General features: G+C 39.4%; 1 protein-coding gene across 3 annotated transcripts; it reads right to left on the minus strand.

The window, feature by feature from the left end:
- Positions 1 to 597: 597 nt before the first annotated feature.
- On the minus strand, positions 598 to 27153 carry LOC120802940 (neuronal migration protein doublecortin-like). 3 transcript variants are annotated; one of them, XM_040151127.1, is made up of 7 exons: positions 26965 to 27149; positions 22357 to 22782; positions 18884 to 19224; positions 8640 to 8742; positions 5342 to 5431; positions 2010 to 2107; positions 598 to 1886 (listed from the first exon to the last, which is right to left on the minus strand). In XM_040151127.1, exons 2-7 carry the CDS (start codon positions 22718 to 22720, stop codon positions 1830 to 1832), a joined length of 1053 nt encoding a protein of 350 aa, XP_040007061.1. In that variant the 5' UTR covers positions 22721 to 22782; positions 26965 to 27149; the 3' UTR covers positions 598 to 1829. The 3 variants fall into 3 exon arrangements, with proteins under 3 accessions (XP_040007061.1, XP_040007060.1, XP_040007062.1); XM_040151126.1 differs by lacking the exons at positions 598 to 1886; positions 2010 to 2107; positions 5342 to 5431 and adding an exon at positions 6914 to 7201 and having other exon boundaries at positions 26965 to 27153; XM_040151128.1 differs by lacking the exons at positions 598 to 1886; positions 2010 to 2107; positions 5342 to 5431 and adding an exon at positions 6914 to 7144 and having other exon boundaries at positions 26965 to 27151.
- Between the last annotated feature and the right edge of the window lie 14 nt (positions 27154 to 27167).

Genomic DNA, 27167 nt, shown 5'->3' on the forward strand with positions numbered 1-27167 from the left:
AAGACATACGTTACAAGTCATGACTACAGAAAAAGAAATATGGCGTAGAAAGTTGCACACAGAGGCTTGAAAAAAGTACTAGTGTTTAGAGCTCACGTGAGCAAGTTAAAACTATTTAAAAAACCTAGAGAAGTACCCTTGATATAAATTAATACACTTTATAAAATTTAAAACCCACACATGGATTTAGACAACCGTTATGTTTTCATCTCCCTTGTATCTGATAACTACGCTGAGCCATGCAAAATTGGAGAAATCCCAATAAAGTTTAGCGCCCTGACAACACTAATTCCCTCAGAAGAGCATGATTTAACCTTGACATTATTTTGGTGTGTTAAGTAACATGCGTAAATTTCCAGGTGTGCTTCCTCCAGAATATTTAAAGAATTTTACAACTAATAAAATTACATATTTTTCCCCTTTCTATAAGTCTTCATCTAAAATCATACTTTGGCTTTGAGACCTTTATTTATCTTTGAATTTCACACACTGAACTATAAACAACACCACTATTTGTGGTGAAGTAGTGATAAAGTGGCCTAAAAGGGAATTATTTAGAGTTGGTTCAATAAAACTGTATGCTGTATGTGTGTTGGCTTTTTTCTTTTTTTCTTCTTTTTTTTTCCTTTTTTTTTTCTTTTTTTTTTTAAAAAGGGTCTAATTGTTTTTCCTTTGGTTGTTTTATGCACGGTTAGGTCCTTCAAATCAGCTTTTTACATGTCCAAAGTTTCATAATCATTCACCAATATCATGCACTGCAGTTTGTGAGGATCTAAAACACAGAGAGTATATACCATGTATAGCCTACTGTCTATGTAGAGGGTCAAAATAGAGGAAACACCAACATGAAGATTTCCCGTGAGGGCCATGTGAGATGCTTTTTCTCTGCCTTGTGTCTGATTGGACAAGATGAATTCCAATTATTGCCAACATATGGATTTTGAAGCCTCCATGTTTATGGTGGTTTAAATAGCATCATTTTACACAATTGTGGCTTTATAATTTCTCATATAAATTCAGTTGAGAACATGAATTCACATCGAGGAGGCTTGAGCTTCTGACCAATAATCCTCTTCAGTCAGGAGCTGCATCCCGCACATCCTCACCCTCTGTGGTGGGACTTCATTTTGGTTGCCTCTTTACTTTGACCATACCCTGTATTATGTTGAGCAAATGTTAGACAGATACTTTAGTGACGTTATGGAAGCACAGCAATGGACATTGGGCAGAGATGTTATGATGGATAGCTATACACAGTATTTACAGCGGGTTAAAAAGACTTTCTGTGGCTTAGCAGACTTCCTCTGACAAGGAACCATTACCTTTCACACCATTAACCGTAGGGCAGAAGGACAGGAGAACATGGAGGAACGTCACAAATACAAGTGATACAAAAGTTGAGTCAGTTCTGACTAACACCCCTAAAAATATCCATTTGCTGCTTGGAATTCTGTGACTGAAATATTAAAGTCAGTGTGCATCATTCAACAAAATGTCTGAGACCAAAGTGAAATTTTTACACAGTGAAGTCTGTGGGTCAGTGAACTGTGTACCCCTTTTGAGAAATAGTGGCTAACCTCCACCTAAAAACATGTCTGAGCATGAGTGAGCTGATTGTTACAAAGTGGTCGAAACTCATTTTAAAAAAAAGTTTGTGTTATTCTCAAGCAGCAAATGGTGTCATAGCCCTGGTGGCTAAGGCCTTAAAAAGACACAAAGAGTGGTTCTCCTAGACAACAGGTGGCACTGTGAGTGAAGGTGGAAAGCAGCAGAGGTATAAAAACTTCTGTGTTTCAGGCCAAAAAGGAGGCAGGCTGCAGGAGGACAGTCTACATCGATTCGCCGAGAGAGTCATCATCATCCAGAGATAAGGGCAGGTAGAGATCCTGGGGAAAAAAGGCGGAGCAAAAATCACGTATGTATTCACAGTTAAGGGCATAAAATGACGCATTTGGAGAAAAACAGGGCAACAAGATGAAAGGGCAGGAGAGGGAGAGATGTCCAAGTACCTTCTGCTTGTTGTTGAGGCCTGGACTGGTGGGGGTGGAGGTGGGGGAATGCTTAGAAATCGGGGTGGAGAGCTGGCTGCTGGAGCCCGTCCCGTTGGCTGAGAGAGCCCACAGTTCAGAGAAGAGAGGGGAGGAAAAAGAGGGAGCGATAGGAGAGGAGGAGGGAAACGGGACAAAAAGAGGTAAGCAGAGTAGTGGATTAGAAAGTGTGCAAGAGAGGCCTGAACCTCTTTCCTTGGCTCTGAAGAAAAGTCATTCCTAAACTGTGGCCTCATTTGGCTACAGTGTAGAGGGACGTTTTCTACGAGCTGTTTGTTAGATGACATTTTATTCACTCACTCTGCGTCCTGCCACGTTGCTAGGATGCCCTCTGAGTGGAACATTGTATTTATATCTAAGAGCGGTGCGATGTGGTGTAGTTGTGTCTTTTAAGTGATTTAAAAAGAGTTTTTTGTCCGTAAGAGAAGAAAAGAATTTAAAAAGGACTATGAGACAGATGGCCAGTGTAAATTTGCGCCAATGAGTGTTGAAAACGCAATGTGGATAAAGCTTTATTGTTATACAACTTAATGCCACTGGCTTCATTTCACCACTCAGACAGATAAACAGACTCACAAATGTAGACTTTAACAAGCTGTTTAAACACTTTAAAGGACAAACCCATACAAAACAGAAAAATTACACATCTTATTATCTTGGGATCTTAAAATCGGTATATCTAAACATGAGCAGATCTCCTACAGGGTAGTTGTTTCATTTAGAGACCAAATAGGGGCAGAGTAACCCTTTCTCTATATATCAGCAAAGTTGCCCACACCATCTAGGTTTTGTCCTTTGATTTCTGCATTTGAGAGATTTATTCATCCTCTGTAGAAAATTCATTCCAGCATGGTGATGTTAAATTGAAGATCACTGTGTTTAAATGTGGGCTTTCATTCCAGGATCATGCCAAACACATTTTCAATGCACTCAACTCATTAAACCCGGTGCCACCTAAGACTGGCTGGTTTTTTCGATGCCCGAAGCTGAAGAATGTGCAGGTAAGCAGGTTAACTGCACTGTAAATCAGACATATATTTTAGACTGATATACTTTGCTGTATAATGTGATTGTGCACTTCAAGGCATATGCAAAACCTATTGCTGAGCTGTTTGCCAATAAAAGGCCTACATAGAAGCTGTTAACCAACTAGAGACAAGAGAAGCATGCAGATGGCAATATACAGTACTTTTAGTACAGTAGTTTTTTCATGTTCGATTAAGTAGGTAGAATTTCAGTAATATAACGTAAACAGATTCTCTGGCAGATCCTCAAATCTGTCGAGATATCTCTATTTAAATAGTAATCCCAGTATTAAATAAAATAATCAAACTTTTTGTTGTGTTATGCAGGCTCTGTGTAGATAGTCCCTAAATTCATGCTGGGTAAGGTTTAAACTGAAACAGGCAATAAATAGATGAATATAGTTGGCTTTATATGGTTTTTTTTAGTTTTACAGCTTTTAATTTATATGTTAAGGCATCACCATGATAAAGCAGTTGCACAAACTCGCAAAAAAGCAAGGAACGAATTACTAAGTCTCATCTAATTACTGTATTTAGATGTTTTTTACTTATCGTTTTTGTGATGTATGATGTAAATCTGATGTTGTCATGCAAGCTGAAGATGAATTTCTACAATCGTGCAAACAAAGGTGGACAATAAAGTTGTTTTTTTGTTTTTTGTTTTTTTTAAATCTAAGGTCCAAAAAGATTGGTTTCAGCATCACACACACCAACAGCAATAGGTGTAGAACATGAAGAAACATAACATTTGGAAAATGTTTCTGGAATTAGTAAATACTAATCCCAGTTAAAATAGGCAAGTCACATACATTTCCTCCTCTACGACCCCATTATCTCTCTGCTGACCCCTCAGGTAATACAGAGTTGGTTAATGCTCAACAGTTTACTGCCTCCCCAGCATGTTGGCCAATCATCTGCTGTCTTAAAGACCAGGCATCCCCCATCGATGATCAATAAAATATTCAAGACCGCTGAAGGACCGAGGGAACCTGCAGTGCTGGAGACCCCACCACCACCCAACACCTACCGCGTACAGTGGCGTGAAACATGAACTGTGGACTACCTGCTGCCACCCCACTGCCAACGGTGAGAGCATCATCTCTCTGCATTTACCTCACAGGCTTTCAGAGAAAAAACTCTATGTGGGTTTGCCATCATGGTATATAGCAATAATCAGCAGGAGAATTATTAGTTTAAAATATCTAACACATCTAACATCTAACAACTGCATAATTTGAACCTGTTATGTGAAACATAGGAAAAAGAATTTGCTATCTCTCTGAGTGTTTTTGTTTTCTAATGTTAAAGAAAACAGCTTTTCTTGTCATGCATGCACCCGATTGGATTTTTTGCACCAACTGTTCAGTCAACTAAAGGTGCAGCTGGATAAACTCAGACAGCATAGTAAGAGAGGTATAGCAGTGTTTTCCAGTGTTAAAAGCTGCTGTTAACATAAAAGATTCAAGCGTGAGCAGGCACCAGTCTCTCTGTTATGTTCTATTGGCTACTGAATATTATTAAATGTTAAAATCCCCGATTGTGAAACAAACAGCTAAAAGCTGTTTACACTGTCTTTGTTTACTTTTCATGTTTTATTCATGGTTTAGAAAAAAAGAATGTGTATTGCCAACATTATAATAATCTCATCAGATTACCCTTGATAAACAAAGGCTGGATTTATACTGTCCCCCTTCTCATGTATTAGAGGGTTTTTAGAAGGTGTTGTAGTGAGATTACGGCTCTGATGTCGCTTGGACCCCCCAGTAAAAAACAGTCCGACATCAGCTCTCTAGGCACAGCTTGACAACACGGAGAGGAACCACAATTTTAAGTCCCTCTGTGCATTTCTTCAAATTCCAAACAAGATGGAGATTATATTACCAGCTCTGAAAGTTGCCCATTGGGAGACAGCTTGACTGGTATTTGTAGCTATATTTTCTACCATACACAATCAATCCTGACGGAGAAATCCATCATTATGCCCGCTATTCTCTTGAGAGAAAGGTCTGAAGTCAAGGTCAGCTACAGACGAGCACCACTGGATCTGTTTGGGATTTAGTGTCTAAGACCACAACCCCAGGAGCTGATCACCACATCACTCTGCTTTCATATTTTATGTTGTATTTGAGTTCATTTCCTGCAACAGCATTAGCTTAGTTCTATTTTCCACCAGCTCTCTGTTTTAATTTATAGAACAATGCAAGGTCAGTTTCTTCTCTAGGTTAAACAGGAAGCGTTACAGTGCAGGTAAGATAATAATGGGCTCACTCGACTCAGCAGGAGACTTGCTGCGCTTGATCGGACCAGGACTCTTTGCTGAACCACGCTGAGCTTTGGGTCCCTTCATCACCCTGCATTCTGAAAAAAGCACAGAGAAAGTTAGAAATCATCACTTTTTCTCCAAACTGAATGGGTGAGCTGCATGTGCTCATGTGCAGTGGTGTAGCTCTGTCCAAAATATGAGTTGATATGAATGAAAGTAATAGTAACAGTAATAGTAGTAGTTGTAGTAGTAGTAATAATAGTAATAATAATATTACAATGAATGTAATAATAAAAAACTAGTCAAAGCTCTACCTAGATACCACATGACTAGATAAGGGTAAGTGATAAAATGTGGAATTTTCCTCTCATTTGGATTAACTGACCACTCAAATAATGATTTTGACTCTGATGCTACCCTGAAAATAAAATAAAATGGGTATATGTTTTGAAAGGGGCATGCATACTTTAAATAAAATCTTTTCCTTCTGCAATAATAAAAAACATGTTTTAGCAAACAGTCTTAATGACTGCATGTTGACTTGTCATATTGATTGGTGGAAATAAAATGTAAAACAAGAAGGCACAGTGAACATCCTTGTATGGGTGAGTGTGTTTAGACAACATTTAACATTTAAGGGGTTTGGCTTCCTTTGTTAAATGAAATGTTTTTATTAGAAAAAAAAACATGTTTATTATCCTTAAAGTATCATCATAGTATCATTCTGGTAATGGTACAGAAACTCAGGTATTGGAAATGGTTTTCAATATAAATTATCTGATCTTTATATTCCTGCATTCACTGGCCATGATTGAAGAGTGATATCTGTTGCTTTTAAATTCATGTAAATGTATAGTGGTTAGCAATTGTATAAATCATTTAAAAATGTATGTTGTATATTCTGGGTCACTGTATTAATCAGGGTAGACAGACTCCAGACACGGCTACTCCTCCCTCTGCATCTTTCCCTCTGTTTGTACTGTCAAGCTCTCTCTTTCCTCCCTGGCCCTCTTTTCCACTTTTGATGCTAATTATACTATCTGTCCTCCCTCCGTCTCCTGGGATCGCACCATGTCTGTCTTCTCTCTCTTAACCTTCACACACTACTCGATACAGACGTACATTCATGTGCTATTGTTTGCAAGGTGTGCCACCATGCCTTTGACAATACTTCAAACTGGCAGCTTGTCTAGTCTACTCAGTGGTTTCAAAATAGCCCTGAGTGTATCGACACAGATTCCCTCTCAGCTTCAACTGATGCTGTCGCTGCATAAAGAGAGTTGCTGGTGCACACGTGCTCCTCTCTGTCTGCATGGCCATCTGCATATTCTTGCATTTAACATAATGAGTGTGAATAATAACCACAGGGGATTTAAATCTATTTTGGTAATTCTGCCAAACCAAGCTTAAAACCAGTAACAGAAGAAAAGAGAAAAATAAATTCAAAGTTCATCTCCTGCCTAGAAAAAGTACCACTAATACAGAGAAAACATTTCATTGTATCTGTCTCAGATTTTTGCATATATAGAATCTTAACTATTATTCATCATATTATTTATTATATCAGAATTGCCATCCAAAACATCAGGATTTGACCATAAATCATCCAGGGTCATAAGTGTTATGGATACACAGTTGTCGTAATGTAATGTGATGTATAACAGACAGGGCTCTCTCCTCCTCTACTCCACTGAGGCCTCCTGAGTGATGTCTGGATTCTTGGACCGTCAGCCATTTTATTTTGGATTGCCCCAAGGTTATTATAGATGGAATGAAACAATTTAGCTTTGGTTCCATGGGGGGGCATGCTGAAAGGAAAGGACCAAGATCATTATAAATGAACTGGCATCTCCATCCGACATGATCTGACAAGGAAGGAAGGAGAAGAGAAGGGATGGAGGGAACATGATGACAAATCAGCCCTGTACTGTATCAGTGCTGCGTAAAGATTAAAAGACATTTATATGATACTGAATGTATTGAGGAGGGGCATTAGGTGGAAGTAGGCCGTTTAAAATAGGGTTTCCATGTCTGCGGGGAGCAGAAGGACCCAGTAGGAGGATTGGTTTCACATTTTCTCTCCTCGACCTCTCAGCAGTATCAGCACCAACAGATCACCTGGCCTAAACCTGTCACCGGACAGATTAATGGCTCTTCATCTCTACCTTTTCCTCTCCCTGCTGCCAGCTGTAGATAACAGACTTCTCTCTCTGACTTCCTCTCTTTTGTTGGCCTCCCTCTCACATACATAATTTTTCTCCTCACAATAAACACGCACATAGGCTATGTATGTGAACATAACTTCTTTTACAGAAAAAATCCAATATGGTAAATCTAAAGAGTCCCTAATGGGAAACTGGCATATTAAATGACACCCCAGGAACTATTTAGCCCTCACTCCACTGTATGTGGACATTTTTATTTTATATATACACAATACATGATACATTTTTTGTAATCAAGTGCAATGCTGGAGACCAGGGGTAGAATTCCAGAAACACTGAATTTATCTTAAATTGAGTGTTAAGGATTTTTCTAAGCCTTCAAGTTTCCCTCCCTTATTTTCTAAAATCCCTATTCTAAATATCTAATAATCAGGTGTATCTCATAGTATTATGTTTAAACAGAAGGGATGGGATTTCAGAGTAAGAAAGTCTCATCAATACAGTGAGAGTCCCAAATATTGGGAAAACTAACCCTCTGTGACTGCACAAATTTAAATCTCATGACAAATACAACCATAACATTAGTATATAAATTTAATTCAATGTACTGTATAGTTTGCACTTTCAGTGACTTACGGTAAAAACATGAGCCAAAATTCCTCAGGATGCAGTCCATTAACAACTATCATTAAAATCAATAATGTCAACTTCAAATACAAAAGCATAAGTATTTACACCTGTGAACAGCCATGGAGGGACAAAACAGCATCAGATTACTATTCAATAAAATGGTCAACTGTTTGACATACTCTACAATTTAATAGACTTCCTTCAAAAAATAACATAAATGGTGCAGAAGTATGTGAAGAAATTTGTGCGTATCATTTGCAGTTATATGATTTATAAATCTTTTCACTGCTAAAATGATTAACTGTCTTTTGGTTGTTACTACTGCACGTTACGACTAATTATTATACAGCTCATCCTCCATGTTTTCCATGGTTTTACAATAATATTGCACAAGATGTGCAGTTGACTGTCTGACAAAATGTGTTTTATGTACAGTAAATATACTGTTATTAGCCTCTGCTTGTTGTATTCTATGATGTAAAATACAGACTAAAGCTGTTATGCTCACCGTTCTCATCCAGGGAGAAGTCATCCTGGGCATAGCGGAATTTTTCTGGTCCACATGCAATGAAGACATCGTCATCACCAAAGAAATCTTGAAGGCAGGTAACCTATGATGCCAGAAGACAGAATTCTTGAGACCCTTAATAATCTGCCATCAACTGGTGTCATAACAAGACAAAGAGTCTACATGCTGGCGGGTCTGTGAGGCTTTACTTAGCCGCAGCAGTGCTTTGAGCTAACATCAGCATGCAAACATGCTTAGAATAACAATGCTAACATGCTGATGCTAAGCAACTATAATGTTTACCACTTTCACCACCTCAGTTTTGTGCGTTAGCATGTTAACGTTTGATTGTTTAGCACTAAACACAAAGTACAACTGAGGCTCATGGGAAAGTCATTACTTTTTCAATTAAGTATTAGACAAATTAGAGTAACCTGATGATGGTACTAGATCAAAGTTAAAGGATCACCAAAGTTATAACATCCTGTGGAGAATATGTACTGGTTTCACCAAATTTCATGGCAATCAGTCCACCACCACAGATGTTGTGGCGCTAGAGAGGAAGTCAGTTGATCACCAAAGTCATTGGAATTCATCATCAGTTGACTGGATGTGCCTGTACAAACCTTCATGGAAATCCATCAAATAGTTATTGAGATATTTCAGTCTGAACCAAAGCAACGGACAGATGCCGTTAGCATGGCTAAAGATTTCAGTGTTTTAAATGCTAATTGATGCCTTTACACTCCTTACTCAGAGTTACAGAAACCAAGAGTCATTTCCAAGAAGGAATTATCTGTTCATATCCATCTGATTATATTCATGCTGTTATTATTCATAATTTAATGATGTGAATTTGAAATGATTCAGGACTAATTAAATTTTTTTATCCATATAGACATTTACAGCATGAAGAATTGCAGATGGCCGTGCAGAGGAAGCTCCATGGATGATGTACTCACAGGTTTGATGACAGAAATGAAAGTTTTAGATACTGACTCCATTTAGTTTAAAAAAAAAAAAAAAAAAAAAACTCTGTAAACACACAACCTTATGTGTATGAATTCACTGTGTAAAAATAAGGTTGTGGTTGTCAGCCAGCAGAAGGATTTAAGTCAGCTTCAGGTGTAGTAGTAGGCCGCCTTTGTCTTTTACTTGTCATGTTAACATGCCTTTAGCTACAGTTGGTGCATGTAACAACACACACACACACACACACACACACACACACACACACACAAATGGCACAAAAAAAAAAAAAAAACCCAAACAGAGGATAATGTTCAACTTTGCTGTAATGTTTAAATGATTCAACTTCCTTCCCCAGGGACCTTTCACTCTATAGCAGCTGTTGACACAATATGGCCTACTTAGCGGACAGATGTCTTTGGGCCACACCTTCTCCTCTGCTCTCCTTTATACAGCTAAGGCATGCCTATTAAAGCCATTCAAGCTTAAAGCTGTGTTTCCCCTTGGCTGTTAGTTTTTTTTGTTTTTGTTTTTTTGCCTTCCTGTTGCATACGTCATTTGCTCATTTCAGTTTGCCTTTTCAACACCTGTTGAAATTTCTCCAATTATTGGCTCAAGACATACGAACTAACAGATGCGTGGCTCTGACTTTTTTAGCAGGCCTAATTTTTGGGCTTTGCTTACATTCCTAAAAACAGAGACTCTCACAGACTAAATCTGTAGGTTTCTCTGAGCGATCCATCTCTTAAAAGATGATCCTTTGTTGGGAGGTTTGCCAGAATAGTCAAGATGCATCATGGTTTGTGATCATGGTGCTTTGTGAAACACATCCAAAGTATGAGCTGCAGATAATTTGGGAACACCACACCCCAGCAGCTGCCATGTTGGTTCTCTGTCCTGCTAGACAAGCTAAAAGTGTGCGGTGGTGACTCGGTGGCGTGGCATCCAACAGCTGTACCCTCTCCGTGTTCCACAAGATTCCCCGGATACAGGCCTAGCAGATCCCCACTGAGGTACAGAGATGGTGCTTTGGCTCCCGGGATCAAAGTCTAATTGGTTTTTCAGCAAAGGCTAATTTACAGGCTGCACATTTGGGTTTTCTTCTGTGTTTATTATCAAGAGATTAGATACATGTTACTTTCATTAGGTTAAACTGTTGTGCAGCACGTGGAAGTTAATCATAAGATGGAAGCATTAGGAAGGGCTCTTTTTCCCCCAAGACTGGCGAGTGGAGGAGAGGTGACGGAAATGGGCCGGAATGGGGCGAGAGGGTAGAGACTAGTCCATGTTTTAATAGCTTTTAAGAACAGAGCTGATTAAAAGGATAAAGTGTTTATCCAACAGACTGCTACCTTAATCTCTCTTAGCAGAATCTCCATTAGAAATGGAGATTCAGTTCTCTCTGTTGGTTTCTGATTGCCAAACAGGCAGTACTAGTTTATTTCTGGACAGTCAATGTTTCCAAGCACTGACCTAAGAGGACATTTAAATATAAATACCGCAAAACAAAGATGTTGCATGGGTGATTTACACATTAAAAATGATCAGAAATCTGGATTTTAGGGAACTTGATGCATTGTTTGCTTTCAAACCCCATAATGTTTTCCTTTCTCATATCTGGGACTGAAACAGAAGGAAAATAACTCACACTTTGAACTGTATTGTAAGTTTAGGTGTCTCCAGATCAGCAGATTACCCGCGAATAACCGGGGTTAATTCCCATTTATAAAGAAAGCATCCACCCTTCTTACGAGTCCTTAGCAAAAATACTAAATCTTGCTTATGAATTCTACCAATCCAGTTCCCTACACTTTAGATCCATATTATCTGTACTGTTACAATGCAAATCTCTGACCAGTCCTCTATGGCCACAAACATTTCATATACAGTGTGTATCAAATGTCCTGCAGACTATCTAACAATCACCCAAACCTGGCCCGCATGTACGCAAACTTCTGATTAATAACATTATCATCAGGTATTGTTTTTCCTCTCACGTGGGATGCCAATCACGGGTTCCTGTAATCCTCAATGAATTTTGACATCTATCTACAGTTGATAGAAATACTGTGGCAAACCGCTTTGCTTTGCAAGCAATCAGATCGCAAGTAAAATGTCAGAGTCTCTTTGAAACATGGCTGCAGTAAGGAAAGGGCATGCCAGCTTGGGAACATTTGGATATAGGTTAAGAAGCATCCTCTCTCAATTTGAAAAGGTCAGTCAGCTGCATTAACCAGAGCCAGCTGGCAATAATATCTAGGAGAAGGACAATATGACATGACATGACGCCATTCAATTTAGATTACCAGATGTTATACTGCATATTTACGTACTGCACATGCAATGAACGCATTAGAATCAGTGTGTATATATTCATTTATGTGCTTATTGGAAGAAGGCGAGTGGGGTTTTCTGAGAAACTGGCTCCTTCCAGACTCCAGGTGCTTTCCACCCCCTGTCCCACCAAGCCCCAAGCCCATCCCTAATCTCTGCCTCACCAGCTGTCAGGACCACATGAACAAAAAAAAACAAAAAAAACCCAAAATTACCTACGCAACCAGCAGCTACACAGGGATCCACCAACTACAACAACTGAATTATTCAGAGTTTCTTTAGACAGACTCTGACCAATCATCAACAGGCTACCGACGTGTTACACATGGTAATTATTTAAATTGAGTGAGCTGTAATTCTGCTCTTCTAGTTGAGAAGATAGTAGTTGACAAGTTAGTGTAATTTCTTTAGTTTGTCTCTGTGGTGCTAATTGATATTTTTTTCATTTCTGAAAAAAAACAAACAAAAAAAAACAAACAGAAAACGTCTGCCAATTACCTCAGCTGTGAGATGTGATATTTTTCACATTTTATGTACTATTCATTCATCAAACTGCAAGGTAACAAGTTATTTGAGACAACAGAGACATTCAGCACAACGTACAGTATCACTTCTATGAACGTTTATATAATAAATGTACTATACGATGATACCCATTTTCTCCAGCATCATAAAATATGACCAAATAAGACATGTTGCAAAAAAGATAACAGTAATATAACCATTATCCTACTCTTTTGCTTGAAGAGAGTTAACATTTCACTATAAACGAGAAAACTCTAATCAGAACAACATGTAGAGTACCACAACCACAGCCAGCCAGAGTTTGAACAACAACAGTCATTATAATCTGGGCTGAGCGATGCCTCAAGTTTTCTGTCTAATATGTGGATTGATATATATATTTGTGACAGAAATCATGTCAGGTGCAACTAAAATTATTTTTCTGCTTTTGTGTAAAGCAGCAGCAAACATCTTTAAACAAAGCTCAGGTGTCTTTTGTCTTCTACACACAGCTGGCCTGTCTTACTTCAGCTCATCCTTTCAGCATCACAGCTAGAGCAGAAATGAAAGTGGCTGGTGAGTCCCAGGTCAGATTACTCTCTGACTCCATACTGCCATGTTAATTTATCTCTGTGCAGATGTCAAGCTATTTAATTCTGCTTTATGCCATTTTGACTTCCTTTTGTGACCTGGGTGGCTCATCTAATCTGTAATTATCTGACAAAGAGTAAAGACTTACCATCAGTGTTAAATGAGTTAGCAAATGGCCAGTCAGTAGAATCAATCTTATTCCTCCATAGAAATCAGCTGGAAATGCTACTGTTGTATTTAAAAACAAAATAAATAAGTCTTTAGTGGTGGTGTACACTGCAGCATTTTTCTATTTTACTGTGCTCTCTTTTTTTGTTAGCACAGAATATGAGCCTGGGTTAGGTGTAAGGCAGAGCACTTAACACAAGATTGAGCAAAGTAGAATGGCAAAAAAGGACAAAACAAATCACAATGTGAGCAAATCAGTTTTCATTAAATATCATATAGTGTAGTCTCAGCATTACTGACCTATGTGAGAGGAAACTGAAATATAGAAAAGATAATGGCTGAAAAAGAGCCAGTTAGACCTTGCTTTGCAACCCATGGGGAAACTCCCACACTATTTCCTTCACTCTAGGCACACAGACCTGATCAATATTGGCGCATCTGCACTGAGTGGAATATTCCTCCAAAAACACACACAGTGTCTCCATTTTGTCCATTTCAGATCAGTGTATCACAGACAACACAAAAACACTAAAAAAAAAAAATCATATGAAGGTTGTCAACTTTTGTATCAACAGCTAAGTAGATGGATACAGTATAATTGCCAGAGAAAAATCAGATGCAGTAAATGAAAATATAAAGAAAGCCAATATTTGAGCATCAACAACACTTTGCAGGGATTCATCTCTCTCTAACAATGATTTTTATAGCCAGTTGCCTTTCTGACCTGTCTGTGACCTTGGTGCACCAGCACAGTGTGTGTGCTACAGTAGGTGCTCCAGATGCATTTGGAGCACAGATGCGGCAGTTAGATAGCGATATCCGCACAGTCATGGGGACCAGCTGGTGTCTGATGTTGTTTTAACCCCACCCCTCGCCAATCCCGAGGAAGCAGGCTTTCCATTTGGCTGACTGATGTGGCCTTAGCATTATGAAACTGTGCTTCCCTCCTACCCCCCAGGTCATGCTCCCTTGTTGATGCGGTGTTAGTGCAGGAACGAGGGGCTGTGAGGGGATTCAGGCACAGAAGACGGATACAGGCTTCAATGCCTGCTCAAGATGCTTCATCATGGGGACCACGCCCTTCTATCAGCCTGATTGTCTACCTCTACCTCTCTACTGTTGAATGCTTTGTGTCAATGTGTGGGCATGCATGTGGGAGTGATATGTGGCTGTGGTGAGTTGTGTTGACGGTTGAGGAACACAGAGCAGGCAGGTAAGACCCAACGTAAAGAGCACATTCAGCGTATTGCAGCCATTGTCACAAACTGAATCCATCACAGCAGAGCTTATTGCCATGACAACTGCTTCTGCAGCATGGCAAAGCAGGCAGACTGCAAGAGCACTGATAACCAGGGAAAAGCAGGCTTTTCTTCCTTATTAGCGGATATATTTTAGTCGTTAAGAAGCCCTGAACCTATGCCTGTATCCGTCTCCTTTTCAGTGAATAATTTCTTACCATAAGGTATTAACTTTTAAAGCGAATTGGAATCTTTTGTTCTCTGACAATAACAGTGTGACCTTGTGCCTGAAGCATGCCTGAAGCATCAATTTCTTTTCTTCTTTAGCTCTTTGTTGACATTTTTTTAATTTTTAAAAAAAAGGACTTAAATGGAAACCTTAACTCTAACGGATTTGAGTGCCCATTGTTCTGTCCTGGTTTAAAGAGCCCTCTGCAATCCTGCAGACACGTCAAGGTAATTCATAAGGACAACTCGCACAGCAACACAATGTACCGTAGATATATTTCAAAAATGATATTTTCATTTGGCATCCATTAGATGAAAACCTTCCCAAAGTGCAATTCAGATGAACAAGTACTGGAGCTTAAATGCAAATCAGAACTATTCTCCTATGCAAACACCTCTATCAAAGAGGAATGAATACAAAATGGCTGCCAGCAATTAAATAAACACTCTCTGATTTAATGTAGGATTTAGAAGCAGTGAGGACAAATCAAGAAATGTACTTTTTGGGGGGGGGCACAGGCAATAATTACTCCCCATCAGCAAAAATAAAATGATCCTAATTTGCTCTGAGAATGGAAAATGACTCCTGAATCCACTGGCCCCACCCTTTCTGATTGAAGTGAAAAGCACAAGCATTTGAGGGGAAAATGGGAGTGATTTTGTTCACAAAACTGACAAAGAGGGGTGGGCAGCCTGTCTTTAGAGTCTACACAGCACTCAGGAGAAGAGGAAAATAAAGCATGAATAGTAGCCATTTTAAAAATGCTAGAGAACTCAACCTGAGCCACCTTTTAGTCAATTACAAACAAATCTTTCAAAACTACACATATGCCCACACACTACAGTATAGTCCATCATGCTTCTAATTCACACCCAATGATGGAATGTATACAGGTAAAAATAAACATGACATGTGTTTTTTTAAAACCAAAGGCTTGCATTGATAGTAAACTCTCACACCCACTACAGGATGTGGTATCTGACAGACCGGTCCACACCAGCTGGGCTCTCTTTGTGCCTGGGATGTGGTCTCCTAGCAACCAGTCCCAGCAGCTATCGCAATGGAATGGGAAGAAGAGGATCAGCGCAGAGTCAGGGAGGGGCGGGCACTGCATCAATATTGCTTCTACCATATCACCTCCACCACAGAGCAGCTGCAGTGTGCCTCTGCACACAAAGACACCGCAATAATGTGTGCAGCATTTCTCATTATTTCTGTGCATTGCAATGAAACTGGGAGTTCCCAGGCATGAGTCAGAAATCGGTAGTCATTAATTATGAAATAATTAATCTATATCTACAGTGATGACAACAGAATCAATATGCTCTGATTGGGACAGCTACCACATGGTGGATATTAATTTCATTTTGTGAAAACACATCATCATTAAAAATGCATAGCATGGCAAAAAATTCTTAGCAAGACATGAAGAAGAAGAAGAATCAAACCTAACCATAGCCTGACCAAAAAGATAAATACACAAAAATATAACAACAACTGCAATATCCCATAAGGTGACAACAATCTCCAAACATCTGAGCCAGTGTTTCTGTAGGAAAACCAGCATAGGACCTGGGGAAACCAGACTGCACCCCAGGGAGAGCGCATTAAAATCAAATTCCCTCATCTATCATTTCAGTGCACCTCCCCTCCTCCAAGACACATGTGATTTGGGCTTTATTAATACAGAGGGAAAAAAAGAAGTACAACACCTAAAGGAGCTCAGCAGGGCACGATTCTCAGTCAATCTGTAATGAATAATAGAGAAAAAAAAAGGTCCCCACACAAGGATTAGTGAACATTTAACCATATCAAAGAGAGGACTGAGGAACAGATGTCCACATGCATATCCACACATGCTTTCATGCTTGCTCCTCATCCACGCCTCTGTTAATTTACTGTGATTCACAATAGTCTGGAAAACACAGGTATTTGATCTATGCAGCAAATTACAGGTGTGACAGACGTGAGTTTCTAAATCATTAAGAAAAGATAGTTCAGTGCCTGTATTTATCTGCAAAAGTTCACTCCCTACTGCAGAGAAAAAAAAATATGAACAGATTTTGACACTGCACACTAATCCAAACTTTCTTGTTGGACCACACCACCCACTCAAATTTTATTCATTACTTTTATTAAGTAGCACACATGTTGATACAAGCCATATAGTAGACAGTTCATCTCACAGACCTTTCCACAACCTTCTGGGCAGGTGACCCTGCATGGTGGCTGTGGTTGTCCCTCAAATTTGCTCCATTAAAGCGCAAACATGAATAAAACATTATGTCCTTTTAGCTTAGCCCGTTTGTTGAAGAAACAATAGTCTTCCCCTGGGATCGACTCTTAGCCAAAGTTAAAGCTTATTGTGTGCGTCATACAGATAATTTCATTAGCTTTCACCATTCTTGTGCTTTTGTTCCAGCTGATTTTATAGCTGTGTCCAAATTCCATTCCACATATTAGTTCTATACACTATATATTCTGCTAATCTTCATGGTAAACTTGTATTGGAAGTACTAGCCTATACAAGAAATGAATGTACTTTATTATGTCAGTGTGGAACTGTGGCACAGCTTATATGACTTTTGACAAGACAACTATTGGATGCAGTCTTTCAAATCGGCTATTAATTGTGTTAAAAGCAAAGCATGTGAGAGTGTTTTCTTGCCTTTACAGATGTAAAGGAAGTACCTCCAGATTGACTGAGGCTATATACTATCCATATGGAGAATATTTATCTCAAAACTGGACCTAAGTCAGAGTCAAAGAGAAAGTTATGTAGGAATCCCAGAAATGAAAAATATATATAAATTACGTAGCACTACTAACTAGCCAACCAGGGTGGACCTAGTTAGCTATTAAAATGCACACTAGGATGTGTGTTTCAGTATTTCCTGTGAAATAAGGAATCTCAGATGTGCAGCTTAAATGTTGACAATTGCCAGTGTTGCCAATAAGGTCAATATGCAATTTTTGCTAGTAATGAAATCAAAACCTTGATCGTAATTTTATTTTATTTTTTATTTTATTTTTTTAATTCAGGAGACACCATATTACCTTTAATCTCACACTTTAGTGTATATAACAGAGGTTTGATGTGATTGCATGTCTTTACTGCCCACGCTGAGCCAGTTCTTTGCTGGGGTGCTAAGGACACTTTATTCTGTGGCTTCTGTTTCATGGAACAAGACATCTCTGTATTTCAAACCTCAACAACATAAGCATCATCTCTCAGGGGGAATTTATGCTGGCAAACCAGATGTGCCCACGTCTTTGACAGATGGACTGTCTCTAGGACTGTCCGATGACAGGAAGCCTATTCTTTTTTTGAAAAATGTTTTACCCTCAACCTCAGATGTGTTCTGAGCAAGTTACCAGAGTAAATTAAGTTTAGTTGATATTAGTTTTGGTGTGTATGTTATGTTAAAAATATAGGTTTTCTAAATCCATATTCTCACCCTTTACTAGAATACCAATATGCAACATCCTAGATACAGTCACAAAGGGGACAAAATGATCAAACACAACAACACAGGGCTTGGCCCTTTGTAAAATACCATAATGGGTTGAAGAAAGAATTTCCCAGGACTTTTGAGCTTCACAATCACAGATGGACTCAAAAATACCAGTGGCCTAAAAACTAACTCCACAACAAAGGCCAGTGGACAGGATACTAATGACCTGAGCCACAAGACAGGGGAATATGTTGTGTCAGATTGAAAGTCAGAATAAAGACTGTAGACAATGAAGGTCATTGTGTACACAGGTTGTTCTCATGGATGCTCAAGGTTCTCATGGACCTGCCGTGTCATCGTTGACTGAGGGTAGGAGGGGATATTTTGTGCTATACCAACTTTTTTTTTGCATTTCAAAGCAAATCATTTGGTTTCCTGCTTTCCTTTGATCTTGATGATAACTGCCTGGGTGTGGGTGGATGTATGAATGACAAACTGTCCTCAGTCCAGACCACAGATTTTCCTATTATGTAGCTTTCCTTACATTATGTTCTATACCACCTTTATTCCAGGTAATCCTAGAATAGAAGGATCCTATCCTGCGTTCAGCAAAACACAAAAAGACAGCATGGTGTATTTGAATTTAGATGGTTAAAGTTTTTAATATACATATTTTGACCCAATTCCCTGAGGTTTTCGACTGCCTTTACCTGAGAGTGTGATGTAAACTGGCCAGTGGCTGAAAGCGAGACATACCTGCTTGCCGTCAAGTGTGTAGATCCTCTTGACCACACCACTTTCAAGTTTAATGGCCTCTGTGATGTCAGTGAGGACCTGCTCGAAGGAGTGCGCTGTTTTCTTGTTGAGCAGGACGCGCACAGCTTTGCGTGGCTTCACACCACTGCGCATCACCGTCACAAGTTTGGGTCGAATAAAGTCCTTGGTCTCTCTGGGCTCGCTTGCAGCCTTGGCAGCTAAGGACTGCATGTTCTTCTGGCTTGCTGAGGCCTTTACATTCACGGACCAGTTAGGGTTGACATTCTTTGTGTAGTCAACCTTCTTGTAGAAGTTCTCTGATGCACAAACATAGCTTTCCCCTGTGATGGCAAAAAAATAACAATAAATTAAAAAAAAAAAAAAAAAAAAAAATGGGTTAGGGTGTTGTAACACATTCAGCTATTTAACTCTGACACCTGAGAATCCCAGAGGTATTCACACGGAAACATTTGAGCATGCATGAACTCAAATTGTGAGATGTCAAGACCAGTGGGAGAAATTATCTCTAGGCTTTTACGTCTTGGATTTCATCTCATATTGATCTAATGTTACAACTAAAAATCCTTTTACCCTGTAGAAAAACATAGTGCATACTGCAGATGGTGTCAGTTTTATTTGCTGATGTTGCAGAGAATGAAAATGGTTCACAGCAATGCTTTCCAGACTGTTTCTTGAAAGACATGTTGCTAGCAAGTTTTTTTCAAATGTTATTTTTGATCTTAAATTCCATTCAACCCCAGTCTATTGAGGTAGCAGCTTGAGTCTCAGGATTGGATAACTCAAAACCTAAATTACAGTATCTGGTTGGATGGATACCACTGGGATCAATGGGAATATGTGTCTTTTGTGATTTGGAAAAATATTCTACAAAATAATCTACAAAATCTCTTCTGAGAACTGAAACAAACTCAGCGTTTCATATTAGCTATTTTAGAGTCTAAAAATATGTATACAATGAGTGCATTTCATTAAATGATTCCATGATGAACAAATGACACCAGAAATATATGGTGTTATTTTGTGATCATGAATTATTATGCATAGTAACTCGCACTTGCATGTCTTTGTCTGGTGTTGAAGGAAAAATACGAAGAGCTAAAACTTCAAGGATCTCCCATGAGACCACAGGACAGATCAGTCCAATAAAACCTGCATTTCCCCGCACACTGACGGTAATGACAATAAAGTAGAGGTATGTCTTCATACTTCAAAGATTAATTTTGTTTAGAATTTAAAACATGTTTCCCTTGGCTTGGTTAGATTTAGATTACGACAACCTCCAGCATCCTTCCAGATAAAGCCTGACTGATTTCATTGTTGGGGGATTTCAGTCAAATAGGGACCAAGCATACTTTTACCAATTTAAAAAAAAAAAAAAAAACAGCCTCATCACAAATCTACTTTTCCTAAATTGGCCCATCCTACCTCCAACTCTCTAAATAATCTTCCATTTTCATTGTCATTTATTGAGTTCCAGTTTTTACAGCAGATTTTGCTGTTGCTTAGTGAGGGAGGGGAGCTAAAGTAAAGACAAAATGCTGCAGGCGGAGAGAGATAAAGAGACATTTAGGCAAAAGGGGAATCCAGAAGGCAACAATTAGGCCAAATGTGGAGAAATTACGGCAAAGACAAAAGGCACAAAACAGGATTACACTGTGCAGAAGAGATTGAGCAATTAATTATAGCCCACAAGAGGAAGCACAATGAAATGCCCCACCACCACCACCCCCCACAGTGCTTACTGTGCAGCCCCTTCTTTACTGCACTCACCACACACACACACACACACACACACACACACACACACACACACACACACACACACACACACAGACAGAGATGCGCAGACGCACGCGCGCGCACACGCACACACACACACACACACACACACACACACACACACACACACACACACACACACACACACACACACACACACCTATCTTTCCTAAGCAGCTCAAGTAGCAGAAATGATCACCCGGTTTGGGACAAATTAAGCTCCAATTGACCTTCTAGCTTTACCCCAAACTCACTCTGTCTAACACTCCTCGTAAAAGTAATGTTTTCAAGCAAGTAGATCAGGACTTAAAGTTGGGTCATTTAATTAGATCTTGAAATTATTCCTGAGAAACATCTGATTGTTTAAAATGACTCAGGATTTGCCAAGGTCAAACTGAATTCAATGAATTTTGTTGTCCTCTAGAAAAATAACTTCAGCATCAGTGTTATGAACTTCTTAAATACATGCTTTATGTTGCTGCATCTGAGCAAAGGTTTCACTGATACATGGCTTTCCCCTAAGCAGGCCAGTGCATGGATCATCCTGTTGGGTGCTGGGAAAACACTTCATTCAATTACCAGGGAGGTTTCCAAATCATCTTTGGCAACTTACACAACAAGAATCTGTAATCACTTCTTGTTCTGATCAGCCCACCAATGCCAAATATAGACTATATCAAACACCAACAGCCATGATGGCAGCTGCTCGTGAAGCTGGTAATACCGATCAGCTTCCCAAGCAGTAAGAGTATGAAATATGTCATGATTTAAAATAGCTTGACCACTGAATCAGTGTTTTTATTTTTATAAATAAAATACCAAAATGGTTGATTGGGATTTCCACCCATTGTCACTATGAATACTGATAGAGATGCTTGACAGTAAGAACTCCATTCCATATTGTGACTGGAGGTTTCTTTTAAGAATTAGATCCTAAAGCTGTCCATTAAAGACTCATTTATCCCATGCTGAGCTGCAGAGAGCTGCCTTTACAGCTCAGTATGAACCATTCTGAGAGTCTAAGCTAAAATATCCTAAAACTGAGACCACTAAGCCCCATTAAGACCATGGCGGAAGACCTGCTTTCAGCAGAAAATCTTCAAAAACTGAACCATGAAATACAATTTAATATGAGTAGCTTGGGATAGAACATGCCAAGAAATGTTTTGCGAATGTGCGTGTTTAAAGATTTCGTTTTTTTTATATAAACTTTCAATATGTTTCGTCAAATTTGTTTTGTCTACTTTGCATTTAAGTCAGAAAAAAAAAAAAAAAAAAAAAAAAAAAAAGGGTTTCACTTTTAAAGAATGAAACTGAAACTTACAAAAGGCCAACAGTTTAGAAAAGTGACCATGTCACTCAACTGCCCTAAATTAATTCTTCAGATTAGAAGTTGCTACATCATATGAGGGAATACAGGAGTCTAGACCAAACACATAAGACTTCTAATCTCAGAAAACTGTATGTGTTTTGCTTCTAAATCTTGTCAGCACAGAAACTGACTTGATCTTCTTTAACACGGTGGCCTATTATGTCCCAGTTTGATCTTGCTACTGCAACTCTACTGGGGAACAAATAAACTGATAATCCAAATGACCCAGCATCCCATGAAGGAGATGTATTAAATCAGATAGAACAAGTGCTTGGTGGGTCCTGCTAAAACAAACGCTTACCTTCCTCTAGCTCATCCAAGGTGGTGATCTTACGTGAGCCATCAATAGTGAAGATGAAGCGGACACCCTGTGGCAAGTTGATGTGGTCGGAGAGCGAGCGTGTGAGGTCAGCCAGGAGGGAGTCAAAGGTGCGAAATCGGTCATTGGCCACAGCGTACACAATGCCCTTGAAGTAGCGATCTCCATTGCGGTAGAAGCGCACCTTTTTGGCTTTCTTCTCACTGGTGAGGGTCTGCAGAGTGCGTGTGCGGTAGAAGCTGCAGTGGGCGCTGTGGGTAGGGCTGGGGAGTCCATTCAAGCGCCCGCCCCGTGGGGTACGGGATGCCTTGTCTCGCTCGTCAAAATGTCCAAAATCTAGCTCCATGATGACTGAAAGTTGTGATGATCCGGACAAATGTGCGGTGGTGGTGACCAGCTCCGAAGAGTCTAGGAAAAGGGAGAAAACAATGTGTGTAATTTATCACAAAGCAAATACAGCTCCTGGTAAAGTAGCCATTAGAAACAAGCATATTATGTCTGATTACCCATTCTAATCTATAGTATATTATGACCATATTGCTATCATTGACCAAAAAAAAAAAAAAAAAAAATGTTGTGCCCCTGAGGACATTAATTACTCACCCTTATAATCATTATGAGTGTTTAGTACAAACAGACATTTATTTTCATTTCTTTTCAAAAGCAGAGGAGACACCAAAATTCTGTGATTTTGTACTTAAATACCATATGCACAAATCTGCCATGATGGTAATGGTTTCATCTGCATAAAGGTAGACAATGAATGAAACAATCATTTTGCCAAAGGAGGAGCCACTGGGTCCTAAAGCCAATGAGTAGGGGACCCGCCCACCGTGGAAATACCATAGGTACCAGTCAGCGTGGGATGGGGTGGAGCTGACATCAGTCGCACCAAAAGGTACATGGACAATAGAGGCTTGCATGATTTATAGGGGGAGATTATTTACAGTTATGGATGGAAGATGAGAGAGCCTCTTAGGGATCTCATGATACATATGTGGGTACTGTATGAGGCACTTCTACTTTCTGTCAGGAGGTGAAAGAAAATTAAATTAACTGGGGGTTTTTTTGGCAAAGATTTAATGATAAGAATATTATAAAAACACTGTAAGGTTATAGTTTGTTAAACTGTAAAGAAATTGCACATTAAAAAAGGTGGATTTATTGTTATACAGAACATATCCATAAATGGCTTGGACCCACCCTGCTGTGGATCAAAAAATTCAATTCATGAATTAAAGTAGGGTTACAATCCAGTGTCTCATCGGCTTTGGCTAAACTGCTGTGTGAGGCTTATAGCACATATATGTCATGTCTCTGTCACTTCTTCTGTATTCCGCCTACATACACCTGTGAACTGCTGTCTCACTTAGTCAGATGAATCAGTAACTGGCACATGGCCAGCTAATATAGTTCAAGGGCACCGTCTGTAAAATCATCCTTTGATAGAGCATTTGGTATCTACTTGATTGTTGGTTTACACATCTGAAATCAATTAAGCCCCAAAAATCACAGGGAAGCAATGAAAGAATATGAGCTAATAATTATGTGTCCAATGTGATCAATCTGGGATCTAAGTGATAACCTACAATGTGGTAAAGGTGATCTTTTTAAATGTATATGTATGTGTGTGTCATCCAAAACCTGACTGCCGGGTAGCGGCACAATTCATATGAGGGATGTTTGACATAATCAATATAATCATAATAATGTTTTCATACCAATATGTTAGTATTTTTACAAGTAATATAAGTATTCAATATCACATGGTCAAAGTTACAAATTGTTGTCTCATTGCTTAAAATTATGTGATTTTTAGAACACAGAAATCCTGGGTATGGGTATCAGAATCTATAACAATATTTGATGCAAGACTAAGCTCTGTGTACAATACTACCTTTCAAAACCTTGTGATCTGTAATACACCGAAGGGTTTAAGATCTCAGTTATGGCTGTAGTACATGTACGCCGTTCAGTAGAAATAATGGATTCTCAGGAGTGTTTAATATTTAAATGGAGACAGTGTTACAGTAAGGGAGTTTAAGTGTTATCCTGGATTTCTACTGAAATTTATGTTTTACATTATGACTGGATTTGAATCTTAGTTGAAGCTTTTATTATTTAAAAACAAAATGTCAACCTTTTTTTCTCCAAGAATAGTGGGGATTTGAATGTTCTTGGGAATTATGCAAATGATGCACCTGTTAAACCATTAAACAATAAACCACTTATGCTATGACATGGACTGGCATAAGGCTGGAGCAGCTTTCACATTTAAAGACTGGTCTTTTCCTGTTAACCTTCCATCTGAAGACTACAACTCAGTCCTTAAACGCAACAAAAACTCATTGAGCCATATATTTAAAATTGAAAACTGTTAAATACCCATAAAAACACCGACACACACCCACATAAAAAGAGGATGTTATCTGTGCCCAGTTTAAAGCCCTGCTTCATTGACATGAGCTCCTTATTCATGCAGTTATCTCTACAAATTCACAAGCAGAAATAACATGTCAGAATAAGGCAAAGGTGGCGTGTCACTTGTTCTTCTCTTATATGTCTTGATCAGCCTGCAGGACCACACAATATTTACTGAAAGGTCACAGCTCTTTGAACACCACTCAAATCTAAGTGGCTTACTAACAACCCACACAGACTGTGTCTTTTAGGATACTTAAAAAAACATGTTTTAAAACGAGACAAGGTTGATGTTTCGGGTCTGAAACGTCACAATTTCGCATATTCTGTCACTGACGAAAAAATGTTTCAATTTTGCACAGTTTTGTAACAATTTTCTACCACACCGTCAATCAGTATTATCATTCATCGACTGAGTGGAAATGAATCATATTGATATTAACATAAAAAATTGTGTTATTGTTTTTGTAAAATTTGAAAACTAAGTTGTTTCACTTCTTGTTTCGCATGGCTGGGAGGCTTTTGTCTGATGTATACATAACAGAACACTGTTCATGGCTTTGTGTACAGCTTAAACTATTAGTGCATAATCAATTAGTCCATATAAATTGACAGGTACCTATTTTGATAATCAATTAATTGTTGCACTCATTTGTCCAGCAATTTTTCAGCTCCTCCGACAGGACGATTTGTTCTTTTCTCTGTTTTATATCAGTGTAAACTTGAATATCTTTAGGTTTTTGGTCTGTTTGTCTGACAAAATAAGGCATCTGAAGACATCACCATGCTCTCTGGGAAATTATAACAGACACTTCATTTCTTCTCTGATATTTTATTGACTAGTCAAGTAATCTGGAAAATAATCATCTGATTAATCAATAAGGAAAATATATACTTTAAAAATCTGCTGTAACCTTTATTGCCTCTTTCACCATTGTTTCATGCATGGAAACCATTGAATTGAATATTGTCTAATAATGCTCATTTGCTCACTGAATCTTTCTTCATTATCCTCCATGGTTTAAAGCCCTATGTGTTACTTGTGCATGTATAGTACTGTACAGACAATCATATTGACAAACATAGGCCATTATAAAACGGAAGAGAGACATGCTGCCGCCACCCATCCATGTGGTGGGGCCCTCCAATCCTCAGCTAACCCCTGGTTGTGCTGCTGCTGACTGGGGTTTTATGACAGGCACACTGATAGGGGTGGGACTTCTGTAGAATGTCTGCTCCTCAGCTGACAAAGGCCAGGTTTCAAGCCCATCTGCTGCACTAATGGGCAGAGCTAACTGTGACCCTTCCCCAGTGGAGCATCAACTAGGACAGTCCATTGTCTCAAACAGGGTGCCTGCCTTCAGAGTGACATCACCATCACTGCTGCTGCTTTTTGGAGGAGCAGCTGGCTTGTTCTCCAGCACCAGTCCATAAAGTATTCCTTCTCAGTGAAGATTTTCCTCAGAGCCAGAGGACCATCAAAGATTTCCAGTAATGAGCTATGCGACATGACACACTTTACATCATGATCATCTCTCTTTATGGTTGATTGATAACACTGCAGACTTATCAATAGCTGCAAGAAAATCACTGCCACAGCAAAATGCATGCATTTTTCCAAATTAAATCCAGACCCAAACATTAAGCAGCACTGCAGTAACATTGTGTGGCATCACTGATATTTTGGCTGGTTCTGTTCTCCTGACTGAGCCACCCACACAACACACCGACGACTGCACACTCCTGACAAACCAGCACCACATTGCGACTCCGCAGTCATCCCCATCAACGCCGATCCACCTACAACGTCTATCTATCGCAGCATGCCACGCAGAGCTGGTTTTAAATCACAGTCACAACGGGAAGAAGAAAAGTTTCATGATACTACACTTCTCATTTAAGATAGATGAGTGTGGCCACATGGCAGGGAGCAGCGGCATAAAATGCAAGTTTTTCCTCGGGAGAAAAAAAAAAGGGGGAGGGGGTATGCGCACACCTTCTCACAATCCACCTGCTCAAACGCAGACCTGAAAACCTAAAATCCTGCCTTCCACACAGAAATACAATGTCATCTCAATTCGCCCATTCCCGAGTCCACACCATTCCAACTCAACGTCTCCCTTTATCAGAAAAGGTCTGTGGATCATCCCCACCCAGTAGCAGACTCACCTGCGTCGCTGCTTGCGGAGTGAAGGGAGTGTGTGTGCGGAGCGGATGGAAGCGTGTGAGTCGATGCTGCAGGATAGAAGCACGCCGTCTCTCCCCTCGCCTTTGTCTGCTTCAGTCTGAGAGCCGAGCCGCTGCCTGCCTCACTGGAGGAGCCACTGGGTCCTAAAGCCAACGAGCAGTGGACCCGCCCACAGTGGAAATAC

Source organism: Xiphias gladius, chromosome 17 (assembly GCF_016859285.1).
Source record: "Xiphias gladius isolate SHS-SW01 ecotype Sanya breed wild chromosome 17, ASM1685928v1, whole genome shotgun sequence".
Classification (NCBI taxonomy): domain Eukaryota; kingdom Metazoa; phylum Chordata; class Actinopteri; order Istiophoriformes; family Xiphiidae; genus Xiphias; species Xiphias gladius.

Bases quoted from the DNA above. Each gene is read 5' to 3' on its own strand.
- LOC120802940 (XM_040151126.1), bottom strand. From the start codon at position 22,720: ATGGAGCTAGATTTTGGACATTTTGACGAGCGAGACAAGGCATCCCGT. The intron at 19,225-22,356 runs GTAAGCGTTTGT...TTGCCATCACAG, and splicing joins CTTGGATGAGCTAGAGGAAG to GGGAAAGCTATGTTTGTGCA. The intron at 8,743-18,883 runs GTATGTCTCGCT...CTGGCATCATAG, and splicing joins ACACACTTGACGGCAAGCAG to GTTACCTGCCTTCAAGATTT.